A 25,151-nucleotide genomic window follows, 5' to 3' on the forward strand; every position below is an offset into this window, starting at 1 on the left:
AAGCCTGAAATCTAGATAGATCATGTCACCTTTAACATGACCCTGCAACTAACAAAACTTAAGTGAATAAGTGAAATACAAAACCTACAACACTCAGGGACCCTCCTTCAGTCCCCTGCCAGCACTTTTCACTGGTCTAGCGTTCCAATGCAGGGAACATGTTAACAGCCTGTTTAGCATACCAACTGCCCAAGTACTGGAGCGGGTGGGGTACGGCATATCAATACAGATTCCTCATGTCGGGGTAAGTAATGTCGGGATATTCAGCATCGATATGCTGACTACCACCGACTGGAGCCTCTGATTGAATTGACAGGTCCTTTTAATTATTGTATATGCTCAAGTTTGATTTATTAACACACTAAAACAAAGCTAAGCTAAAGGGTTTGTCCAGAACTGCTTTTTTTTTTTTTTAGCATATCTGAAGCCCCTAAAACACTCCAGGTATAAGTGTGAAAACAACGGTCTGTCTTATTTTCCAAATATTATCTTTATTGTACAAATAATACTTTTATAGAGGGCAATAGAATAAAACAAAATTAAAAGGCATAGTTGTCTCAAATACATTTGCAAAAACAATACATTATTCTGATTAAACAATAGCATGTACATTAATATATAGTAACATGTGCTAACGAAATAAACTTCCAGTAAAAGTATATGAAAAATCTTTGTTCGAAAATGTAATTTAAAAGAAAGTTAAAACATCAAATTCATGCAGGATCGTCTCCGCAAAATAGGGGACCTGAACCAAACTCTAAATTTGAGGCCCTTAAAGTATATCAGAACTATTAAAGCTATTACTATAACCAGGTGACTGGGGAGGTGGTGCCAACATGATATAAATAGCAATACTTTTAAAGGCTACGTCCTTAGAATATAATCATTTTGTAATAACAATAAAGGTTAGAATTAATGGAAAGCCTACTACTAATTTTCATTTTTATCTAATTTTGCCAGTATAACCCAAATAAAATGATATTTAAAACCATTAACAAAAAATTAAATGTGAATCACACAAAAAAAGCATATCCTTAGAAGTGAAAATATAATGGGATTAGAGACAAAGCAAAATTGTTTGTGGCTCGTCACAAAAAAAACCCACTGTAAAAATTGTGGGTTGGTTTAATATCTAGAGCAAGCAGGTTAAGCAAATGCATTCTGTCTACATGTTATCTTTACAAATAAACCATCAAAGCAGGTTTACCTCTTACTGGTGAGTTATATTCAGCACGCTTCACCACTCTCCCTTCCAAATGGGTATTTACTATTCAGTAAGGTCTAACCCTGTTTATATATGTAAAACATGCAAATATTTTTTTCAAGTATATCTCTTCATAAAGTGTAACTCAAATACAATGCAACAGATAATATGCATTCAAGTATCTTCTACAAGGAATATAATGGATCAAACAAAAAGGGAGATCCATGATCAACAGGAAGCATGCAAAGGGAATTAAATCATATTCATTACAACACAGTTTGGAAAAACATTCCTGTTTCCCTTCACATATTCATTGCAGTGCTGGCTGTATTGTCTTGAGCATACTTTTCTTTTTTCAAATAACCAAAGTCTTCTACAGGGCCAAAGGTGATTGCCTCATTGGTCCTAATTTTCAGCTGGCCCTGCATCCATATATATTTTTTGCTGTGTTCTTGTTTATTTTGTGGTTTGTTCCCTTTAACTGATCTGTCCAATGTTTCCCTATAACTACAGTTAAGAGTACTTCTTTTCTTATGTATCATTTACAGCGATTACGCAAAATTGGCTCCAGGTAGAAATCACTAATTCAGAATGCTACATTTTTACTTAACAATTGGAAGTATATGAAAAATATATTCACATTTCTCTATACAATAACACTATATTTTATTCTCTATATTTATTATCTTTATCTTTTATTTCTAAAGTGCCAAAAATATCTGCAGCAATGTGCATTGAGGGCTTCATAACACAAATTACATAAAACTGAAAACATAAGTAAAGAGCAACTGCCCAAATGAGCTTACAATCTAAGAGGTGTGGGGAACAACTGATACATAAAATGGAAAAATAACAATAGCAGCTGCTGGTACATCATGGTGGGAATGAGGAGAAATGGTGGAAGCTGAAGAAATTAAACAATACTACCCATTGTAGAAATCTTAAAACAGTCAGTTACTGTCAACCATTAGCGGTTGTTCACCATTTATCCCAATCAAATCTCCTTACTTTTCTGTCCCCAATAGGAGGACTTTGCCTTCGTGCTGCACAAGCACTCTTAGGGCCATCCGCCAACTTGGGAGTAGCTGTGTGGCTGAAGTTATTTTTAAATATCATGTTCAATGCTGCTAACAGACCCAGGACAGTTGTTCCTCATGCTCAGCTGCTGCCTCCAAAGAGGCAGCGGAGACAATTAAAGCAGCAACAAAGACGGCAACAGCAATGAGAGTTGAAGTCAATGGGTCCAGCAGCTGAACTTAGATGGTATTCAGTAGATCTTCTAAACAACCCTGTCCTTGGTATGACGACTCTCCTCGGCACTACCATGTAATTTTCCAATGCCTTCACAATTTTTTACAATTTTATATTTGTGGGAAGAGAACTATATTGGTGGTAGGGTACAAACATGCTCTAAGCTCTATGAGGTTAATGCGGTATTGCAATACATAGCAGTAGCAGTAAAGGGTTTTATTATATTAGATGATTAGGTATTTGATAACATGCCAGGATGTTCTTAAAGATTAACCCTATTGATAAGATGGAATGGCTAATGGTGGCAATTCCCTCTAGAACCATTATCTTTTACAGAATATGTAATACAATTAAGCATTACACACAAATAAGTTATTTATTGAATGTGCCTTCCTATACTACGGTACTTTCATGTAAAACTTTCTGTTTACATGCGATACTGAAATAGACAGTATTAATTAAAAAAGTAATTTATAATTTCTGGGTAAGCCACAGTATAATACAATTATCAGTTACTTCTGTTCTCTTTAAGTATTCACAGCTTTCCATTCTCTTCCACAATAATTTATTACAATACCACATTTTAATAAGTGAAAACAATGAAAAGTGTCTTAGTTAAGTTAATACAGAGCAGCCTTAGATGTGTTACCTGAGTGCAAACAGAGCATATCCGAAAGATATTAGTGTGAATACCATTCCTCTAAAACTGAATCATATGCCATATTATATATATACCACAATAGGCATGTGAAGTTTATAATTACAAATTATATACATATTGGCCATTCCATGTCAATGAGCCATTTGCTACCTAATCCCCAATAAATAAAAAATGATATATTTAGGCTTATTGGTTTTTAGAGAGTGAAAGTTCTAAAATAAATTCAAGTCAACCTCACTGCTAACATTATACTATTGCTTCATTGGTGCTACAAAATAACAATAAAATCAGTTTGAAAAATGACCCACAATGTGGAGCAGGTGTTGGATAGGGTTTGCTTCATGACTAATCCATAGCTACCATTTTAGCCACATGTTTGTCATATAGAAACATTGCTGTTTTAGCTTACAATCGAGTTACTGGATCAAACATTAATGTTGCTATAATGTTCAATGTATCCTGGTTTGAAAGTGAACTTTGGTCCCTGCTTATCAGTTCCGATTAATAGTGGCCTCTCTAATAATTCCAAAAAGTGAATATAAATATATTTATACACACACATATACATACAGAGCAGGTAAGGGTTAGGGTGAGCTAGGCTGTTTTGACATGGAATAGCCTTTTTGTCATCTATAAAGGCTGGTCATTTCACTCTTTCTTCTCCTGTGTCTTGTTCAGCTCCCGAAAGCTTATGTTAAACTCTTTAAACATCTGGATTAAAATGACTCCAGTGGAGACAGTGATGAAACCACACAATATAGCCAAGAAGTCCACTGCTCCTACTTTGGTCCACTCTTGAAACAGTATTGCTGTTGCGAGTAGGACTGAAGTTGTGAAGATCACGTAATAGAGTGCGCTAAATATACATGAGTCATAGTCTTCTAAAGCCTTGTTAATATATCGAAACTGGATGAGGATGCTGCATCCCAATACTGCAAGGAGGCACATGAAAAGATAAGCTGCACCCTTGTTGCTTGGATTGTTGGTGAAGGCATCTTGAGCAACAAGGCCAATGCCTTTGGTGCAGGGCACAGTGAATGTCCCTAACAGGGAGCACACCCCAATGTAAACCATGATATTTTTCTTTCCGTAAACTGGAGCTAACCAAAATATCAGCAACGTCAACATCAGGAGAACAACACATATGTAACTGAGGAATACTGAAACAGAAAAAAATATATATATGTTAGGATGTTAAAATTAGTCTCTTTATAGATGCACTGCCACCTACTGTAAAATAATATGAATGTGCTCCTCATCCTAGTTTGAGCCCAGAGAGCTTCTATATGCAGCTGTTTATCCTGGGACTCCTCTGTTTCGTCGAAGAGGACTTGTGAACGGGAGGACCAAGAAGCTGCAATTAAGAGACTATGGCTTCTAATTGGTCCTCCCACTCACACCCCCTTTTTAAACTGGGAAACTGAATTTATTTTCTGGTTCTGTATTGAAGAACCAGTGGACTTCCAGGGAAAAAAAAACAGCTGCATGGAGAAGACCCTGAAACTCTGCTAGCGTGAGGAGCATATTAGTAACATTTTATAGTAGGAGGTAGCGATGGGTAGTACAGCTTTAGACCGAGATAACCCAAATAGATTTTTCAAGTACAGTGGATTTAAAAAGTCTACACACCCTTATCGAAATTGCAGGTGCTTGTTATGTAAAGCCAGAAATCAAGATTAACCATGTCAGGTATTTTTACACCTTTAATGTGACCTTGCAACCAACAAAATTCAAGTGAATAAAATTTTTTTTTTTCTTTTTACAAATTCTTACAAATATACTGGTTGCATAAGTAGTGACAAATGAATGGTCATTAGCATATGATCTCAGCAATAACATAAAAGAAGAAAATGTGCAATAAATGAAAAGTCAGCCAGTGTTCGTCCAGTCAACATCAACGAAAAAAATGGAAATGGAAAAAATTATTTAGCACCAAATAAACAATATTCAGTAATCCTTTGAATATGCAGCAAAATGAAATCTTATTGTCAGAAAATTCCATACAACATGAATTGATCTGAACATAATATATGGTTTGTCAAATGATAGGCATAGAGTGTCCATAATTTAAGGAGGGGGGGGGGGGGGGGTACGAATGTGGCCATTGTAAAACCTGCAAACTTTCCCAAGATCATAGTTTTTTTTCTGACATTGGTAATAATCAAATGTATAAATTAAAACAAGACAAATGTAGCACCAGTGGTTTTATTTATTTAATTCTAAGTAATTGTGGCACGAAATTTGTTTGTGGGAAAACCTGACTGCTTAAACTTTTGTGGTTTGCACCAGATTTCCTCTGAGATTTATTAGGTTGCTCAGACCCTCTAGTTTAAAAGAATTACAATACTACATGTTTTTATTTGGTTCGGCTTTCATTGGTCCATAATGCTTATAAATTGTAATTCTGCTACTGCATGCTATTACAGAAGCTGCATCAAGCGACCTCCATTCTCCTTGTTTGTCACCCTTGTATCAGGAGTTCACCAATCCAGCATAGACTGTCCACTGCACGGTCATGTCTTCATCCTAGCATCATGTAGCAGCACTGCTATTAGGTTCCATTACGTCTTCCACTCCATATATATGGGATATTTCTATAACTTATTTATTTTCTATTATGAGCAGAAAACCACACTTTAGTTTAGTTTTGGGCCCATAATAAAGTTTTGACTTAATCCATTATGCCTATTTACATCAGCAATTTCATATGGTGTTTTTTTTGTATTAATAGATTTTGGTGTATCATGATCCATCCTGTGCCTTGTCTCTGGTAACCACCTATCACTCCTGCCTAGTAGACTTCTCCCGAACTGCTACCCACTTATGGAATTCCCACCATGCGCAATCAGGCTTTCCCACAGCCTTCAAATTTTTAGACGCTTTCTGAAAACCCATCTCTTTTTGGAGCTTATCGCATCGCCGATAATACTATTCACACTAATGCACCATCACAAGTGTCCCAATCTCTACTCTGAGTCACACTTGCTCATCTTGTTTCAGCTGTGCTAATTAGAATGTAAGCTCTCTAATGAGCAGGGTCCTCCATATGATTTTGTCTGCATTTATTTTGTCTACCTTGTATGTCTGTTTTATGTATGTTCTGTTTTCCCTACTGTACGGCGCCGCTGAGCGCTGTCATGCTTTAAAATTATACAAATTTAATATTAATAATCATTTATCAGCAGCCATATTTTATACATATACTCTGATGCATTGCTGTTAGCATTTTTATTGGTAAATTTCTGATTCATCTAGTATGAAACTGTATAATAATGAAACAAGGGATCTGATTTTTTTTTTATGCTACGTTTATTTTTTTCGAAACTGACACCGATTGTAACATTTTTTAATTTTTTTGTATATTTTCCCATGATATTGCGGAGATCATGTGCTAAGGGCCATTAATTTGTTGCCACAAGGATGAGCTTTTGACTTTTTTTTTATAGCATGTTGAATATATTGAAGAAAACATAGTATTTAACTTTTGGTCAATAAGGGCTTATTAGAGGTAATTTTCCCCTCTTGGGGTTGTAAACAAAATGTCAGCTATGTCAACATCAGGAAAACACCGAAGTAACAAGGAATAATGTAACATAAACAAGAAGTTAAGATCTTACAATGAATCTCATTATAATTTTTTGTTGGTTATATCAATTTTTGAAAAATATGTTGGTAAGGTGGTAAGCTAACTTACACATACTATCCCTGTGTCATTAAAAGACCACTAGACCTTGAGTACAAGTTTATCAGGTATGAAAAGATATCTTGTAACATTCACAAATTGAGACGTTCTCGTAGTTGAACAGAACTTGAGCTGTTCGACATTGTATTAAATTTTCTGTGTAGCAGAATACAGGCTGCTCTCAGTTTTCTGTCATTTCTGACTGGAAGACTGGATAGGTCAGTGATGGGCAAACTTTTTCAGGAGCAGGCCAAATAAAAAAGAAAAACTTTAGGCGGGCCAATATAATTTATTAAAAAATCTCAAATATCGAAATATATAATACAAATTTTTTGAATGGGACGGGAGGGTGTTCTATAGCAGTGTTACCTCTATAAGTGCAGCGATCGTACAGACACAGCACTTATTTCAGCAGGTTGTTGCAGATCCGTCTTTCTGGTGAGCCACTAACTGACAACACAGCAGCCAATCGAAATCCACCTTAGTATATGGCCCAGCCCATCTCTTCTCACATGACTTTCAGCCATTAGGGGGCTGGCAGGTGTTTGAGTGATTAACATACGAAGTGACCTTTTAGGAAGGAGGATGAAGTGTAATGGAGGAAATAGCTAGGAAGGCATACAAATGAAGGTTCTGACACACAGGGTCGGCCCTAATAATTTTATGCACATTTTAATGAAATTTTTTAAAATATTGGCGGGCCGGATAGAACCTCTAAGTGGGCCGGATCTGGCCCGCGGGCCGTAGTTTGCCCCATCACTGGAATAGGTGGTTCTTTAACAGACAAACTGGCCACATACAGCAATTTGACCACAGCTTAGCTGTTTTAAATCACATTGCCTGAATTTGTCACATGTTAGGGCTGGTTGAGTCCGACTATTGGATCAGAAAAAAAATCCTGATCAGACTAGACAATATATCCTTAGCCAAATAGCTTTACCATCATTTTTACAAATATGGAGACATTTATGGACACTTATCCACAGGAAAAGGATCAGATGTTTGTTTTCATTTGCTAAACCGTACTAGAAAAATTACAGAATCTGACTGGTTGCTGTTGGTTACGGTATCGTTTTCCTGTGCACCACTTTTCATACATGATGGTATTTGAGACAATAGATTTTAGCACATAGAATTTACAGTTTCTTCTTCCTCCTTCCTGTACTACATCTCACAGCTGGAATAAAGAGGTAATAGAATAACTACTGCGTGAACACGTTAATGTCCAGGTGCTCACACTAAGCATTCAGACATATACAACAAAATCTGACCGTTCAGGCTGTTCAGTGCAACCCTTGTGATAGATAAGATGGCATTGGGTGGTAACCTATATATATTTGTTCATCTGATTTTACGCACTAATCCTTCCCTATCTGTGCCTACAATTTCAACTTTTATCCGGCACAGTTAACCTGCATGGTGATCATGACAATCCTAAAAATATTACTGTACCTGGGTTGGAAAGTTTCTCTTCAAACTCTGCTCGAGATGATATGTTTTCAGACTTTGGAGAATGGATAATCAGAATAACAGACCCCACGCAGCTAAGCAGACATCCAAGTTTGCCCAAGAAGTTAAGCTTTTCTTTCAGTACATACGAAGCTAAAACCGACCTTTCAAATGTAAAACAAGATTAAACAGAACATCACCCTCTGACAAGTATTCAAATGCTTAACTCAACACAGTTATTAAGACGTTTTACATTACATGGCAGCTCAAATATACATATAACAAACATGAGAATACATAAAATAAAAATTGGGAGGGGGGGGGTAAGATCAATTAGGGGGAGAGTGAGGAGAAATGGGACAATGAACAAAGTTTATGTATTGCAGGCAGAACTTTGTGGGATTAGGTGTGCAGTATATTAGCAGTTATTATTAAATCCAATGTGTTATAAGTGCACAACATTTTCAATAAAACGGTCTATGAATGTTCAGGATGAGTTTAAATAAAATGTGAATAATTATGGGTTTACAATGAACTATATCAAGAGAGTCAAACTATGGGAGTACTATACTAATGTCATCATATACAATTCCTAATAATCAGTGATTGTATTGTGCCTGGCTTCAGGAGAAGAGACGCACAAGGCTATATTTAGGGGCATGTTCTGTCTACTATGTAAGTACTGCAATACCTCTCCTCGCTCCCCTGCCTGCTGCCTTGGGCAGACTCTGCTTTTCTGCCTCTCCTTTTTCCTTTTCTGTCACTCATTGGACCCCTCTGTCCCAAATGTGTGAAAGGGAGTACAAACTTACATGTCTGCCCCCCCTTTCCCTTGCCTTGCTGGTCTGTGTGTCACCAGGGAGCCCTGTCCCATCCAGCTCCCCCTTATAACTGCAGATACAGCTTCATATCAGTCAAGAACTGAAGTAAAGCTTCATGAGGTGACAGAGCAAAATTTATATTATGTATTAAACACAGAAAATGAAAAAGTTTCCCTATTTGAACAACTGTGATTTGCATCAAGGACATATTTCCATTCCCTTGTTGAATCTCAAACACAACAAACTAGACTGAACTAAAGGCAGGACAAAATACAGTGTGTGACACAAGCAGGTAAAGAACAAAGAGTAAATGTTTTTGCATTTACGGCATATTGCTGCTAGAGTATGTAGCTTAGTACATTTGGTTAACATACGTAATAAGTTTTCTGGCGTTAAAAAGCAGCTATTGGGGGGGCGTGGCTAAGCAGCCATTTCAGGTGGTCGCTTTCCACATCAGCTCCTGCACTCAAATCAGGTACTGGGGGAATTACCTGCAAACTCGTGGTCCATTCTCCCTGAATCTGGCACCAGAGGATTGGGGCACTGCCCTGGATACCCCAGCTGCAGCTGGTCACTCACCTCCCCCTCCCGACGGCACCGCAACTGGTCCCCGCCACGCTGGGCCTCCCAGCTCTCAGCTCCTGACCGCCCATACAACTCCCTGGGGCTTCTTCAAGCGGAGCTCCGCTTCCTATAGAGCCCCCACGGCGCTCGGAGCCACAGACGCCGCCATCTGTCAGGATTAGGTGAGCGGGACCCGGAGGCCTACTTCCGGAGAAGGCCTGGGGCTCAATTTCAGACCCACCCGGCGGACATCTCCACTTCCGGTTTTACCGCGGGGACTTCCGGTCGGGCGATTCGTCCCAGGGCTTCCTGCGCTGGGCCTTCAGCTCAGCTTAGAGCTTATGACTGGGCTCGGAGGTTCCCACCATTAGGGGTCCGCCAGCAGCTAACCACCAGGCGCACTCTCGGCCTGACAATTAGTGGCGCAGATATATCCCCCAGCAGCGCTGGACCAGAGGACACGGGCCAAGCCTGCAGCTGAAAAAGCACCCGGACTGGCGAGGAGACTGGAGAAACCACTCACTGCCAGCGCCCAACCACAGGAGCCAGGTCAGTGTGAAAAAACAAAAACAAAAAAAAAACCAAAAAAACAAAAACCTGCTACACACGGGGCAATTACACTACCGCTGCCCATTCTGCCTGCCTCCTTCAAGTATTCTGAGATTCTTCTAAGACTTCAGGCCTCACACTTCCTGAATCGCTATAGTTCTAACCCATATTGTATTTTACCTATTATTGGAGCCGATCCCAGAGCTCCAGGGGTGCGCAATGACCCTGTAACCCCCTAAAGTGCTGACAGGGGCGGGAAGTCTTTTCCATGCTATTTACACTCAGACCCATGTGAATTCTCTTCCCTATGTGGGCCCTCCCATTGTAATTTACTCTACTATCCGGTTTGCTCACACAGCCCCTCTTACTGCCTGACAGCCCTGCCTTTGAGGATCCTTCACAATGCCTAAAGGCAGTAAGAAATCCCACCCCAAAAGCCTCCCTCAATATTTCTCGAAGCAATCAACCTCAACCCCGCATCGGTCGAGGACGGGCTCCCCCCACACTTCTGCTGAATCTGACTCAGAGGAAGATGATACGTCCCCGATAACCAGACGGGACTTCCTAACGTTAATTAAAGAAATGAAAGAACTGAAATCTTCCGTGCACTCAGAAGTACAAGCTGCCCTCCACTCACTGCGGACAGAGGTGACTTCAATAGGAACCCGCACTGACCAAGTTGAACAAAGATTAGAGACGGTGGTGTCCTCTCAGACAGGCATGGAGGAAGACATTGTACGCCTACGAAGTGACTTGACATCTGTCCAGGAACATCAAGAGGATATGGACAATCGGGCGAGGCGGAACAATCTGCGCCTAAAAGGCATTCCAGAAACGGTCGAACCTGCGCATCTGGACCAATACTTGAAGAAGCTTTTCTCCCAATTGGCCCCTGAGGTCCCGGAGGACCACTTATTGCTGGACAGAGCCCATAGGGCCCTAAAGCCCAGATCTACCGACCAGAACCAGCCTAGAGATGTCATCTTACGACTTCACTTTTATACTACCAAAGAGATGGTCTTGCGCGGAGCCAGAAAATTACATACCTTAACATTCGAGGGTCACAACATACAGATCTTCCAGGACTTGTCACCAACCACCCTGGCCAGACGTCGGGAGCTTGCCCCGGTAACGCAAGTTCTACGAGATCATAATGTCCGTTATCGCTGGGGCTTCCCCTTCCGCCTGTTCCTCTGGCACCAGGAGAGACAGATTTCCGCCCGCACACTACCGGAGGCCCAGGCCCTCCTACACCGCTTAGGTCTTGCTCCTGAGCCCCCCACGGGCGCCTCTCATTCATCTACCTCGAGCAACCAGGATTTAAACCCGCGACCCCAAAGAGCTCCGCGAGGCGAATGGTCCACAGTACAAAAGTCCTCCACTCCTCGCAAGACCTAGTAATTTATATCCCTGACTGTCTTTTAGGGATCAGAAACTCCCCACCCAGGGAAGGTCAATCCGATCCGACCCAGGGCTATTGTAAGCCGTTCCTGACCACCTAATGGCCAATTCTACCGAAGGACATTTGAGGAACTATACTTACCCGGAGACGTGCCCTCCGAAATGTCCATATGTTACCTAACTTCTCAATATATTGTTCACACGCCTGAGGTCTGGGGTTCCTGTTTGCCCTGCCTTGTTTTTTGCTTGTTGTTTGTTCTGCTTCGTATACAGGTGGATTTCCATACCCATGGCCTTCTAGGAGTTACAGCGGAATGCCGCTATGGACCTCCCTCGGAAAAGCGGCATCTCCCCTATGACCATCGGCAGGCATGTTTATCTGTTTTTTTTGGGGTCCATTTGGTCCCGTTATGTAATTGCTTTTTGTTTAACTGTTGAAATTCTCTATACGCTCACAGTGGTTCAAATTGGCATTTGTAAACATTTGTTTGTTATCTCTGTACCCTCTGGTTCGACAATGTTACATAGTTAATCCATATGTTTATATGTTTACATGATGTGGCCCCACCTTACTGATACAGCCCTCTCTGTCATCCCCTCTTCCCCCACACCCACACACATGGGCCCACTGGGTAGCAGATACCCACCTCCCGCCTCCCTCCCCACCCCTGTCAGCCATCTACCTTTCGCCTTCCCGATTGGTAAGCCCTAGCCACCTCCCCCATAGAGCTTGACTGCTCTCAGCTGGTCCCCGGGTACCTAAAGTACCGTTCCTTCTGCCCCACCAGCATCCTGGACGGGTTCCCTGCACCACTCCCGTCCTCCTTTCCCCACTCTCCCACCACACCTACAATGTCTCCCCAACCATGGTCGTCTCTGGCATCTATCCCTTCAGCAAGACAAAACTACAATTCACTACATATATTTTCACCTCCTGACTCTCCCACTTTGACTTTCTCATGACACTCCGTCTGATTTCTTTCAATGTTAAAGGTCTTAACTCTCCCCAAAAAAGAGGCAAACTCTACGCTTCTTTACAGGCCCTTAAAGGCGACCTAGTATTCCTACAGGAGACCCACTTTATCAAACACTTGCACCCGGAACTTAAATCCAAGAGATTCCCCCTTTCTTATCATGCTTGTGACTCTGCCAAGAAGAGATGCGGGGTGGCAATCCTCTTCTCACGTAATCTTGTCTTTGATCTCGCAGACTCACACAGGGATAAAGAAGGTAGATACATTATCCTAGTAGGTAAATTGAACAACCTCCCGTGCACACTAGTGAACATCTATGCCCCAAACCAAGACCAGCACAAATTCTTTAGGCGCCTGGGAGCTACACTCTCTCAGGTTCGCAAGGGAGAATTGATAGTGGGAGGAGACTTTAACGCGGTCCTCACCCCCCATTTGGATAGGTCTGCCCCTTCAACTGCTCCTTCCGACGGGAGGGACAGGAGGAACTCTAGAGCCCTGCAGGATTTCATGAAACTGCACAATCTGTATGATACTTGGAGAATCTCTGACCCCTTGGCCCGGGATTATTCTTTCTACTCCTCAGTCCATAACACTTATTCCCGAATCGACATGATCCTGCTCAGCCACGACCTGACCCTCAAACTCACTAATTCCACTATCCATTCAATTACATGGTCTGACCATGCCCCAATTTCGGCGGACCTCTCCTCCCTAGTATCTCGCTCCTCCACATTCTCCTGGAGACTCAACGAGTCCCTTCTCCACGACAAAAATACAGTAGCTCATATTAAATCCCTAATATCCGAATATTTTGAAACAAATGAATCTCCTGATATTTCCCCCTCTACTCTCTGGAATGCTCATAAGGCGGTCATTAGAGGCCATCTAATGGCTTCGGCAGCAAATGCTAAGAGGACTAGGGTGGCCGAGACCACGCGTCTCTCCACGACCCTCCACCAGTTGGAAGAACAACATAAATCTAACCCTGACCCTGCTTTATTTGAACAAATGGCCTCCGTGAGAGGTGAACTTAACCTACTTCTCTCCCACCGAGTGGCCAACAAGCTGAAATGGCTGAACCAGCGTTTTTACGAAAAAGGTGATAAGGCGGACAAGCTCTTGGCCACTCGGCTGCGGACCAAAGTCTCGGCCCGTAATCTTATGGCTATTAGGGATCCCTCCGGGACTCTGGTCTATGACCCAAAATTAATCCGCTCAGAATTCCAAAATTACTATTTAAAATTGTACAACCTCCCTCAACCCACCAACACTTCGGCCCACAGGGAACAGTCAGAGCGTATAGATAAGTTCCTGGAGGACGCTCGCCTTCCGAAGCTTACTCCCCAGGCTGCAGACCGCCTTAGTGAACCCATCTCCTTGGAGGAGGTAGTGCAGGTTATTAAGGCTCAGAAAACAGGAAAGGCACCTGGTCCGGATGGGTTTTCAGCAGCCTACTATAAGAAATTCGCTGCTCTTCTGGCCCCCCAACTCTCCACTCTTTTTAACTCTATCCTAAAGGGCAAACCCTGGCCTAAAGAATCTCTGGAGGCTCGGATAACCCTGATCCACAAGGAAGGCAAAGAAGTCCATAATTGTGCTAGTTATCGCCCAATATCCCTCCTTAATAATGACTTGAAACTTTACGCTAAGATCCTGGCCAATCGCCTAAACACTGTACTCCCCGGGCTAGTTCACTATGATCAGGTGGGGTTTGTCCCTGGTAGGCAGGCCAGGGATAACACAAGGAGAACTATCGATCTCATTCATATAATTAACACTAGGAAAACTCCATCCATCATTTTATCCTTGGATGCCGAAAAGGCCTTCGACAGGATCTCCTGGCAGTTCATGACTCATACCCTCAAGCATTTCGGTCTGTCTGGGGATTTCTTGTCGGGGGTCCAGGCCCTGTATTCTCACCCCTCTGCTAAGGTTATGGTCAATGGTTCTCCTTCTGATCCCGTCCCAATAAGTAATGGCACCCGCCAAGGATGCCCACTCTCCCCTTTAATTTTTGCCTTGGTCATTGAGCCTCTGGCAGCCACTATCCGAGCCTCCCCAGATATCAGAGAAGTGGAGACAGGGTCCCTGGAGAGTAAGCTCTCACTCTTTGCTGACGATATACTCCTCACGCTCCAGCAACCAAGAATATCTCTGCCCAACCTGTTCTGCCTCCTCTCGAGATATGGTGACCTATCCGGGTATAAAATCAACATAACAAAATCCGAAGCCCTATTTCTTAATGTGCCCTCACAGGACTGCTATGATCTCACCTCCCATTTTCACTTTAGATGGCAGAAGAAAAAATTAAAATACCTGGGAGTATATATAACCACCTCATATGAAACCCTATACCAGGAGAACTATCCAGCCCTCTTCCACAAACTCAAGTCAGACATCTTCTCCTGGCGAACCCTAATCATCTCGTGGCTGGGCAGGATCATTGCGGTAAAAATGACTGTTCTCCCTCAACTTCTTTACCTTTTCCAGACACTGCCTGTGAGAATACCCCTAACTGAAATTTACTCTATGCAACAACACCTTTCTAAATTTGTTTGGCGAGGCAGGTCTCCCAGGCTCCGATTGGCACTACTTAAAAAACCTAAGGGCTGCGGAGGCAGGGGCTTCCCCGACCTCAAGGCCTACTACTGGGCAGCTCAGCTTAGCTCAATAGCCTCCTCATTTGCTCCACCGGCATCTCATGCATGGGCAGACCTGGAGGCTGCCTACCTCTCCGTACCCGACTTGTCAGGCCTTTGGGGAGTCCCTCCTGATATTCGGAAGGTCCTAACCAAACGTTTTCCAACTCTGGAATTTGCAGCTCGGATCTGGGAGACCTGCAAGGGTCATCTCTCTATCTTTCCTAACCCTCTGCACATCATACCCCTGTGGCATAACCCCACCTTCCCTCCGGGAAAGTCCCGATCTTTCTCTCGGCTATGGACTAGGGCAGGATTCCGTTTTGCCGGGAGCCTTCTTGAGCGAGGAAGGCCCATATCCTATGACGCCCTCTGCTCCAGGGTCCCTAACTTTCACCCGCCGTTCTACCAATACCTGCAGGTTCGGCACTTCCTCCTGTCACTCCTGTCGGACAACTCACCTCACTCCCCCTCCCAATTTGAATCTCTCTGCCTCTCTTCCCCTCTGCGAAGGGGTATGATCTCGTCCTTGTATAGTCTACTACTAGGAAAACTGATTCCCTCCGGGAACGCACATGAGAGGGAGTGGGAGAGGGATCTGGGCCCTCCCCCGGAGGAGGACTGCTGGGAGACCATCAGGCTAAACGTGGCTTCTAGTTCCATCTCCACATTAATTAAGGAAAATGCGTACAAAGTCTACTACAGGTGGTATTTCACACCTGACAAGCTCGCAAAAATGTACCAGTCAGCCTCTCCCGATTGCTGGAGGAATTGTGGCCATCGAGGCACCTTCGTGCATATTTGGTGGTCATGCCCGGTTATCTCCTCCTTCTGGGACAGGGTTTCGAGACTTCTTTCCTCCCTCCTCCAATGCCCTATCAGAAAGGATCCATGGTCCTTCCTCCTCTGTTACCCTATACAAGACCTAGACACCCATTCCGCAAAACTTGCCTCGCATGTTCTGGCAGCCGCCAGATGTTTGATTGCTAAGCTCTGGAAGCAGGCGAACCCCCCCCGCATCTCTTCTCTTAAATCTTATATATGGTTTATTGCCAACATGGAAAAAATCACGTCGCTGCTGCGAGACAAAGAAGACAAATTTCATCAAATCTGGGCCCCCTGGCTTTATGCCTAAGATCCCCGTAGCTTTATCTTCCTCCAAATAGTCTCTCCCTCCACAACTCCAGATAACATTGACCCCTTTACTCCTTTAAAAAACACTCCCATGCAGATATGACAGCACCCCCTTCTGAAGGTGAACATGCTCCTCTCAAGTATATCCTATGATTCGACCATCTCCCCCCCCCCCTTACCCACCCTACACCCCCTCCTCCTCCTCCAATACCCATTCCCTCTCCCTCCCGCCCCTCACCCATTACCATTCTGTTATAGTGCAATATACTTTACTGTTTTATGAGTGACATTGCTGGATATCCACTATGCTTTATGACTATTCCAATCAATATGCTTGTTATCTAAAGTCTATGTCATTCATACTTTATTATACAATAAAATTTTGAGTTAAAAAAAAAAAAAAAAAAGCAGCTATTCTGACAAAGTGTTCAGAGGAGGTGAAGGGGCTTTTATGGCTCAAACTCTTCCCAAGCAAACTAACAAATTGGTGTCCACCCCAGATGTCTGGAGACACCATGCCATATGTCCAGGTCTAGGCTGTTACAGTCCTCTATAGAGAAGAGTAAACTAAATCTTTGTTTTAGCCCCTTTACTGTTAACCAAGGTCCATGGGTTAATTTTTATTTATTTTCACATATTTTAAACACCAACATCAGAGATCTCAGGTGACTATAGTCAAAGTATAACACTCCCATCTATACAATTATATTCATAACTGGCAGGTTACAGAATCATGGGAGGTCTTTCTGTTTCTTATGATTGGGAGGACTTGGAGAACAGGTGAGGTTAGGGCTGTCTGTTGGATAATGTGGGCTAACTGCTGTAATGTGCCTTCTTCTGTTCACAAATGGTTCACAGGAATTTGCTTTGCAAGACAGGATGAACTTGAAAGTGTGGAATGTGAGCAAGTTTGGAGACACTAACGATTTAGTAGGTATCTACCCAGCTCACAGGTAGCACATAGTCTGGGCACAGTAGTGGTCTATCTCTCTGCACAAGTTAACAGCCACAATGCTTTCATTACTGATATTGATTGCTATCCTCAGGAAACAAGTGTAGATCAATTGACAAAATAATGACAAATAAACATTTTGTAATCCACCTACCCAAAAGGAATGCCCAGAGCACCCAAGGGAGTCACAAGTACGGCCGGAGCAGCGGTATATGCTAGGAAATTTCCAATCTGCCCCAAAGCCACTAAGAAAAAGTCAAAATATCACATTGTATTTCAGTCAAAGTTATGCTACATAAATAACTAGTTGTAATTAAAATCAAAGTATGGCTGACTTGACCACTCTGTTATGTACAATCAGAGCCTTATATAAAAATGATATATGTCTGATCCAGTTTGACTTGCAGTCTCTACTTAAGCTACTTACTCTTAATTTTAACCGCATAGGCTAAAGGTATATACTCAAAAACCCCAAAAGTGGATGTCACATGTCTGGTCAAGCAATTTTCTAAATACCCTTTTTACAACACTATGGTATATGTGATACCCATTCAAAATTTGCAAACTTTGATGTCTGATTATTCTTAAAATACTGGAGTAACTAGAACAGTATGTTTTAACTAAAAAGGCTGTATGCCCAGTGTAAACAACTATTATCCAGGAAGACATTTGGAAGGGTGGAGCATTCTGGGATGATTTGACATGGATGGTTGACAGTGGGCACAAGCTCACCAAAACTGGACAGTTAAAGACCGGAAAAATATTGCCTGGTCTGATGAATCTCGATTTTTGCTGTGATATGCAGAAGGTAGGTCAGAATTTGGTGTAAACAGTATAGATTCATCCTGCCTTGTGTCATAAGCGCAGGCTGGTGTTGGCAGTGTAGTGGTGTGGGGAATGTTTTCTTGGCATGCATTAGGCCCTTTAATACCAATTGAGCATAATTTAAATGCCAAAGTCTACCAGAGTAACGTTGCTTGCCATATGCATCCCTTCATCTTCACAGTCTACCCATACTTTCAGCAGGATAACACTTATGTCGCAAACCACATATCATCCCAAGCTGGTTCCATGAACATGACATTAATTTCAGTATACTCCAGTTGCCTCCAGTCACCAGATTTCAATCTAATAGAGAATCTTTAGAATGTGATGGAAAAGAAGATTTGCAGCATGAACCTGCAATGGACAAATCTTCAGCAACTGCGTGATGCTATCATGTTAACATAGACTATGATCTCTAAGGAATATTTCCAGCACCTTGTTGGAATACATGCCACAAAGAATTCTGGCTGTTCTAGGTGTACAGGGGGGTTCTATCCAGTACTAGAAAGGTGTACCTACAAAAGATTTCACTGAGTTTATATCCTTGACTTTTTCATTCTCCTGCCAGATGTATAAACTTCACCATTGTCAATAGGGCAAACAAGAGCATGGCAATATGAAATGAGAAGTCTGAATATAGATATTATTTATAATGTAGTTAAGCTTGACACTTACTTGTGATGGTGCCAGTCCACCAAATCAAGTCTGTAAGATAAGATGCCCCTGCAATAAAAATAAAAACCTCCTAAAGACACACGCGTACAATAACATAAGAAGAATCTAAAAACACTCATATATATAATTTGAATATATTGCAGGGCTTAATTTGCCTCCTTTGCTAGACTTTTAGAGAAGGTTAGGCTAAATATGCAGACTGGCATTGTTATTTACAAACATTACTCAAAGATGCAAATTTACACTAAAACCATAGTAATCAAATAACGCATTTGCTTTATTTGACATCATGCAATAAGCAGATAAATGCTAATTGCTGACTGGTTGCTATGAGTTTAGTACAAATTTGCACCTTTAAGCAAATGTTAGTAAATAACCCTTTGTGCGTTTCCGAATGAGTGGCTACAGGCTGCAACCATTAATGCTGTTGTTGAATTCAGTATCTCCACTTCCCAGCACTGCAGTTTTGTCCAGTACATACTGGAAGCTCAGTACTAGTGGACAGACTACTTCGTAGATAATTAAATCTGTATGTATAAAAAGTTCACATATTTGGACATTAATCTATCTGAAGAAGATTGGGAGAAAATCTTCCCAAATATCTATAAAATGTCCAGGTGCATCAATCCCTCGGAAATGATGATTAAGTTGGTACCATAGGAATTACTTTACCCCAGATAAGCTTCACAAAATCTGTCCCTCTGTAACCAAGTATTGTTGGAGAGATTGTGGAGATGTTGGTACTCTCATACATACCTTCTGTTCTTGTCTCAAAATCAGGCCATTATGGACTGAGGTTTCCCATCTGATATCCCAGGTTACTAAAGTCAATGTCTTTCCTTGCCCTGCTGTAGCATTATTACACATTTATCCACCTCATCGTCAACGCCACAATTACTATGCTACTGGGCATATACTCATTGCCACTAGGACAGCTATAGCCCAACATTGGAAGTCTCCGCTTACCCCATCACTTCCCAAAATACAACATAGCTATGCGATTGGAAACCATTGGTTTCAGATATTCCACTGCTGTATTCTCTCCATTGATCAAGTGGTTCCCGAGGTATGAACATTACTCAGAACATCGGCCCCTACAGGACCCTTAGTAATCAATTCAGCCTCCTGAAATCTTACTGCTTTGATGTCTCTAATACCGCTTTCATACTGCCGCCCCGGCAATATCCCGGGTTTTTTAAGCCGGGTTTTTGCCAGGGCTCGGAGTGTCCCAGCTCAGAAACACCATTCATACTGCACCTCGGACCCAGGAATTTCCCGGGTTGACCCCATTCATACTGCACAAGTCTGTGCCCTGGCAATTTGTGGGAGTCATCACCAGAGCAGTTTTCATTGGCTGAAAAATGGTGATGTCATCCACCATTTCTCCTAAACTCCTTCTCGAATCTTCCACGGGCTCCCACCGATGACATCATCCTCCAGGGACAGGCAGACAGCCAATCAGCTTGTTTTCTGTGCAACCCGGGTTGAAAAACCCGGGTTGCACCATTCATAGTGCAGGCAACCCGGGTCCGACCCGGGAATTACCCCTCAATAAATCCCGGGTTGAAGACCCGGGTTTTTAGACCCGGGATTTTTGACTTGTACCATTCATACTGCACCACGACCCGGGTCGTTTGAGCTCGTCCCAGCAAAAACCCGGGATTTTGGTGCAGTATGAATGGGGTATAAATGTGTCATTCTGAAATTTTGGAATGTTGGTTACCACTAAATATGTCTCCTCCCTTCTCCACCCTTTCCTCCCCACCCCATCTATTTCTGGATTATGTTTTTTTCTTCTGTACAATGTCTTTTTATATGTTAATGTAAATGTACCCATATCTGATAGAATTGACTGTAACCACAATACATTGTTATGCTAGTTTTGCTTTATTTTATAAATACAATAAAAATCTTTACAAGTTAGAAAAAAAGTTCCAATATTTGTACAGGAGTTTGCCCTGTTTAGTCTATATAAACATAAAACCATGCAGAGGCCTTTGTTTACGTTTTTGCTGCCTTTTCCACAGCCTCCTTTATTTCTTATTTCTTTATTTTTTTGACCGCGTTAAATCATTTTAATGCAGTTTTTTGTTATCATTTTCAAGCGGGTTAACTTTACCCGTGATTCAATTCCATTTACTGTTTTTTTTCATGAAACGGTCCTCTCACGCTCCAGTGGAAGGTCTATTGAAAGTATAGGGTGGTTGAGAGCCCGCCGCGCTAAAAGATATTCAATTGTTTTTTAACGCGGCGCGTTAAACAGGCAAATATGCTGTTTTATCTCACATCTCTTTAGGATGTGTTAAAAATAAAAAACCTCTGAAAAGTATTTGAAATCATGTAATAATGTGGAAAAAAAGTTAAACTTATGTTTATCACTAATGCCTAAGTTGTGTAAGTTGAAGTTCGTGTGAAAAAATAATGAAATAAAATAAACATACATTTTTTTTTTTAAAAAAATCACTAATTAATTATGTTTATGTATGTTTTTGGTACAAATATGAATGTAGTAATGTGTTTTGACATGGTATAGATGATTGTATGGTAACAAATAATTCAATTAAAAAATATGCTAAAGAAAGTACTGTAATGTAGATATTATCAATGTGTAATGCAATCTAATGTATGCAAAACCTTTTTTTTGTTATACATGACTGCGTTAAAACTCCCATTCACTCCCCTAAAATCTTGCAAACATAATGTTTAACGCACGGGGGCAGCGTTCCCTCTTTCAATTGAATTGCACGAGTTTTCCAGCTGTGCTAACTCAAAATGGTCGCTATTGCCGTCAAAAACCCTTAAGAGATTTTTTTTATGCTGCCGGGAAAAAAAAAAAAAAAACTCACAAATTTTTTTTTACCCACTGACTGTACCAGTAATTAAGGGTTTACTGTGTAAATAATATTTTAAATAAAATAAAGATTATGGGCAAATTGAGCAGAGTACTGACCCTTCAACTCTCCTGCCACAAGTCTGGGCTTATGTTGCTTTTACGCAAATCCAGACCTAACTATGCAGAAAAACACCTAACGTCTTTCAACAAAATAAGCTGGTTAAGACAGGACACGTCATTTTAAAGGAAGATGGACTTAGAACGTTGAGGGGTGTCTGCCAGCTAGCTTAATGCTTTTCAATAGTCTGTACTTTCAATTTGAGATAAAGGTGGAATAATTGGAATCCAGAATACCTGAAAATATGTTATTTAGTAATAATAACAGATGTTGCACCCTTGGACCTGCCAACCACTCAGGCAAGGAATTTGCAAATAGACCAAATACTCAGTCACTAAAATTCTCCATTTAAAAAGCATTAATGCTCCCTGCAGACATGTTGTGTCATAGACAAATTAAATGGGGGTTTTATCTATCTGAAGCTGCAAACAAATGTTTCTAAGCAGCTGTCAGCATGCTTAACCCCATCCCAAGGCTTTGTCAACATGTAGCTCTCCAAATGTTGTGGAGCTACAAGGACATTCTGTGAATTGTAGTCTACAAAACCTTTAGACCCTTAGTTTGACTAGTAATCTAGGCTGTTAAATTTCAAAATGAAGACATTTGAGTCTTATTTTGCGGCAAATTAATTCTGACACTACTTTTATGTACTTACAGCACAAAAGCAGATGAAGAATCTCTTATTAATGACTGCAGTGAATGAGCTACAGAATATTTCTGTGCCAGCCGCATGACTTACTGCACCAGCCTCTGCTTGCCAATAGTACTCTCAAGGTGGCTATATATCCTGAAAGTCACATCTGTCTAGAGGCTGGCACTCTGCCCACTTTTACCTCTTGTGCGGGCTCTCAAGATGCCTTTCTTCTGCAGCACAAACGTGGAGCCATTGAGCAGGCTGGAGAAAACAGCCACACTCAGCCCCAGATAGGGTAACTCTGCTTGGAAGTCCATCCTTGTAATCGACCACAATTCTACTACTTATCTGCCGGCAGATTTCTCATCCTCGTTCCCTCTGTCACATGCAGCTGTCAATCTCCTTCCGGGATTAGCAAAGCTGCTACTGTGCGGCGACCTCTCTCTGCTCCACTAACTCCCACACACTACAGGACTGTGAACTACATTACAAAGGGGTAAAGTGATTTTTTTTTTCTTTGTTGAAACTTTATTGCAAAAACAAAGTGATACAATGCATGAGCATCTTGTGTCTACATTTGTTTCACACATTAAATTTATATATTAACATCATTTTTTCTACCAGCCTATAAGATATGAAACAAAGAGCAAAATGGTAAAGGAAAATAAAACCCCATGATACTGCTTATTCTCCTCGTGAGGGACATTCATACATAATTTATTAGTCATATTTTTTTCAAATCAAGTGTGAACTACCAAAATTTACCAAAACTTTGCAACCCTCTCCTCTTAGGCCTCACACTACCCCTCCTCCTAATCCTGGGTACCAGCGTACAGAGCAAGACACTACTTCACTCTGTGCATGGTTAAATGCAGCAATGTGTAATGCAGTGGTTCCCGAACTTATTCAGTTTGCGGCACCCTTAGAGTCTCCATAATTTTTTCAAGGCACCCCTCCAAAATAATTACAGAGCATTCCCGTTTTCTAAGTAGTTTGGTCAAAAAAACTGGTAATAAGTATTTCATAATTGCCAAATTTTCCTTTGTGGCTTCAGGGAGATCCCGGGAAGGTGGGCATTCGGGGGTGGTGCTTCACGAATTGCAACATTTTGGCCCCACCCCCTAAATGATTGTGTTAAGTGCGTATTGTCGCTAACCAATAACGATTTTCGAACCTCGATTTGTTTTTCCAAAGATTTATTCGCAAAAAGTAGTATGATAAGTTCAAGCGAAGTGATAATAAATACAGCCGTTACTTATCACAGGCGCTCTGGATCCAGTGTGCAGTCATTCAATCCTGAAGTCTGGGGACAAGATGTCTGAACACTAGATGTGAAGCTGCTGAGTATATGCACACAGAAATACAGTAATACAATAAAGATGGTATAGCTTGTTTCTATTGGTCCAGGTTTCAGGAAGGTCCAAGGGGTTGTCAATCATTGGCTAGTTCATCCTAAGGAATCGCTGTAGCGTGCCCTTATACGTCGTAGCGTACCGTACGCATATTTTCAGACAAAGACAACCAAGTTTGCTCGATTTTAATTGAAATGACTTTATCCAATTTGCTGACTTCGACAATTGTCACAATTTTGGCCAATTACAGCAGGGGGCAGGACTAAGATAATGCGATATTTGTGCCATTAAGCCCCGCCCCCCACCACTTATCTATTGTGGGGGCGAGAACCGGGAGGTTGCCCTGCTCTACCAGGAGCCCAGGAGGTCTCCAAGAAATGCTCGAGTCTCTCGGACATTCCGGGAGAGTAGGCAACTATGCATTAAAGAAAAGCAGCTAATGAATCTGTAGAGACTGAAGTGTCTTTTATATTTCTGTCTCCATTACTGAAGTCATGTTGTCTTTCCTTGTCAGTCTTTGATTAAATCTTGGTCTCCATGAAAATAGCCACCTCCATAGACATCAATACATGGACATAGGACACAATTTCTGAACTGTGTCATCATGCCACAGATGGTGAAGCCAACCACATCTTGTACTGGGTCAGCATCAGGGAGAATGCCAGACTCTTCAGGGAGTGAGGGAGATCACCCCTATTTCAGGGAGTCTCCCTGACATTCAGGGAGAGTTGGCAAGTATGAAGTATTTAGGTCAGGACAGAAATACTTATTTAGTTGTATGCAAAAATAATACACATAAATCCAAGGGAAAATAATATTTTTATATTTTTAATTTCAATTATATTTCTGTCAAAGAATAATTTACAGCTACCTCACACTATGCCCTCCTTCATCTCCACACTATGCCCCCCTTCATCACCACACACTCTGTGCCCCCTCTGCATCCATAACACACTCTGTGCCCCCTCTGCATCCATCACACACTCTGTGCCCCCTCTGCATCCTCCTTTCACACTCTGTGCCCCCTATGCATCCTCCTTTCACATTCTGTGCCCCCTCTGCAGCCTCCTTTCTCACACTCTGTGCCCCCTCTGCAGCCTCCCTACTCACATCAAATATAGAGCATGAGGTGGCAAATAATATTGAATAGTATTTGCCACCTCATGCTCTATATTTGATTTTCAAACTATGGTGGAGAAATTCCCATAGTTTGCAAGTCAAATATAGAACATAAGGTGCCAAGAAAAGTAATTTTACCCCGACCACCCCCCCCCCCCCCCCCCCCAATTTTTTTTTACCTCCCTACCTTCCTAGATTGGACTTTATGAACCGTCTTTTAAATAAATAAATAATTAGATTGCACTCACTCTTTTTTCTCTGGTCTGGTCAGCAGAAGCAGGGGGGGGGGGCTCTTTAAACCTCTCTCTTCTTCT

The 25,151-nt window shown here is 41.7% G+C and overlaps 1 protein-coding gene across 2 annotated transcripts; it reads right to left on the minus strand.

Annotated features, from left to right (window-relative positions):
- Positions 1-504: 504 nt before the first annotated feature.
- NIPA1 (NIPA magnesium transporter 1) lies at positions 505-25,151 on the minus strand. Of its 2 annotated transcripts, none has more exons than XM_075200098.1 (5): positions 25,086-25,151; positions 18,782-18,829; positions 17,436-17,526; positions 8,251-8,411; positions 505-4,276 (listed from the first exon to the last, which is right to left on the minus strand). In XM_075200098.1, coding segments are annotated over exons 2-5 (765 nt in total). In that variant the 5' UTR covers positions 18,783-18,829; positions 25,086-25,151; the 3' UTR covers positions 505-3,764. The 2 variants fall into 2 exon arrangements, with proteins under 2 accessions (XP_075056199.1, XP_075056198.1); XM_075200097.1 differs by lacking the exon at positions 25,086-25,151 and adding an exon at positions 22,566-22,847.

This window comes from Mixophyes fleayi, chromosome 2, assembly GCF_038048845.1.
Source record: "Mixophyes fleayi isolate aMixFle1 chromosome 2, aMixFle1.hap1, whole genome shotgun sequence".
Classification (NCBI taxonomy): Eukaryota; Metazoa; Chordata; class Amphibia; order Anura; family Limnodynastidae; genus Mixophyes; species Mixophyes fleayi.

Coding starts and splice junctions, on each gene's coding strand:
- NIPA1 (XM_075200097.1), bottom strand. CDS start 22,683: ATGGACTTCCAAGCAGAGTTACCCTATCTGGGGCTGAGTGTGGCTGTT. Junction 17,527..18,781: donor GTGGACTGGCACCATCACAA/GTAAGTGTCAAG, acceptor ACTTTTTCTTAG/TGGCTTTGGGGCAGATTGGA. Junction 8,412..17,435: donor GCTCTGGGCATTCCTTTTGG/GTAGGTGGATTA, acceptor TACATTTGAAAG/GTCGGTTTTAGCTTCGTATG.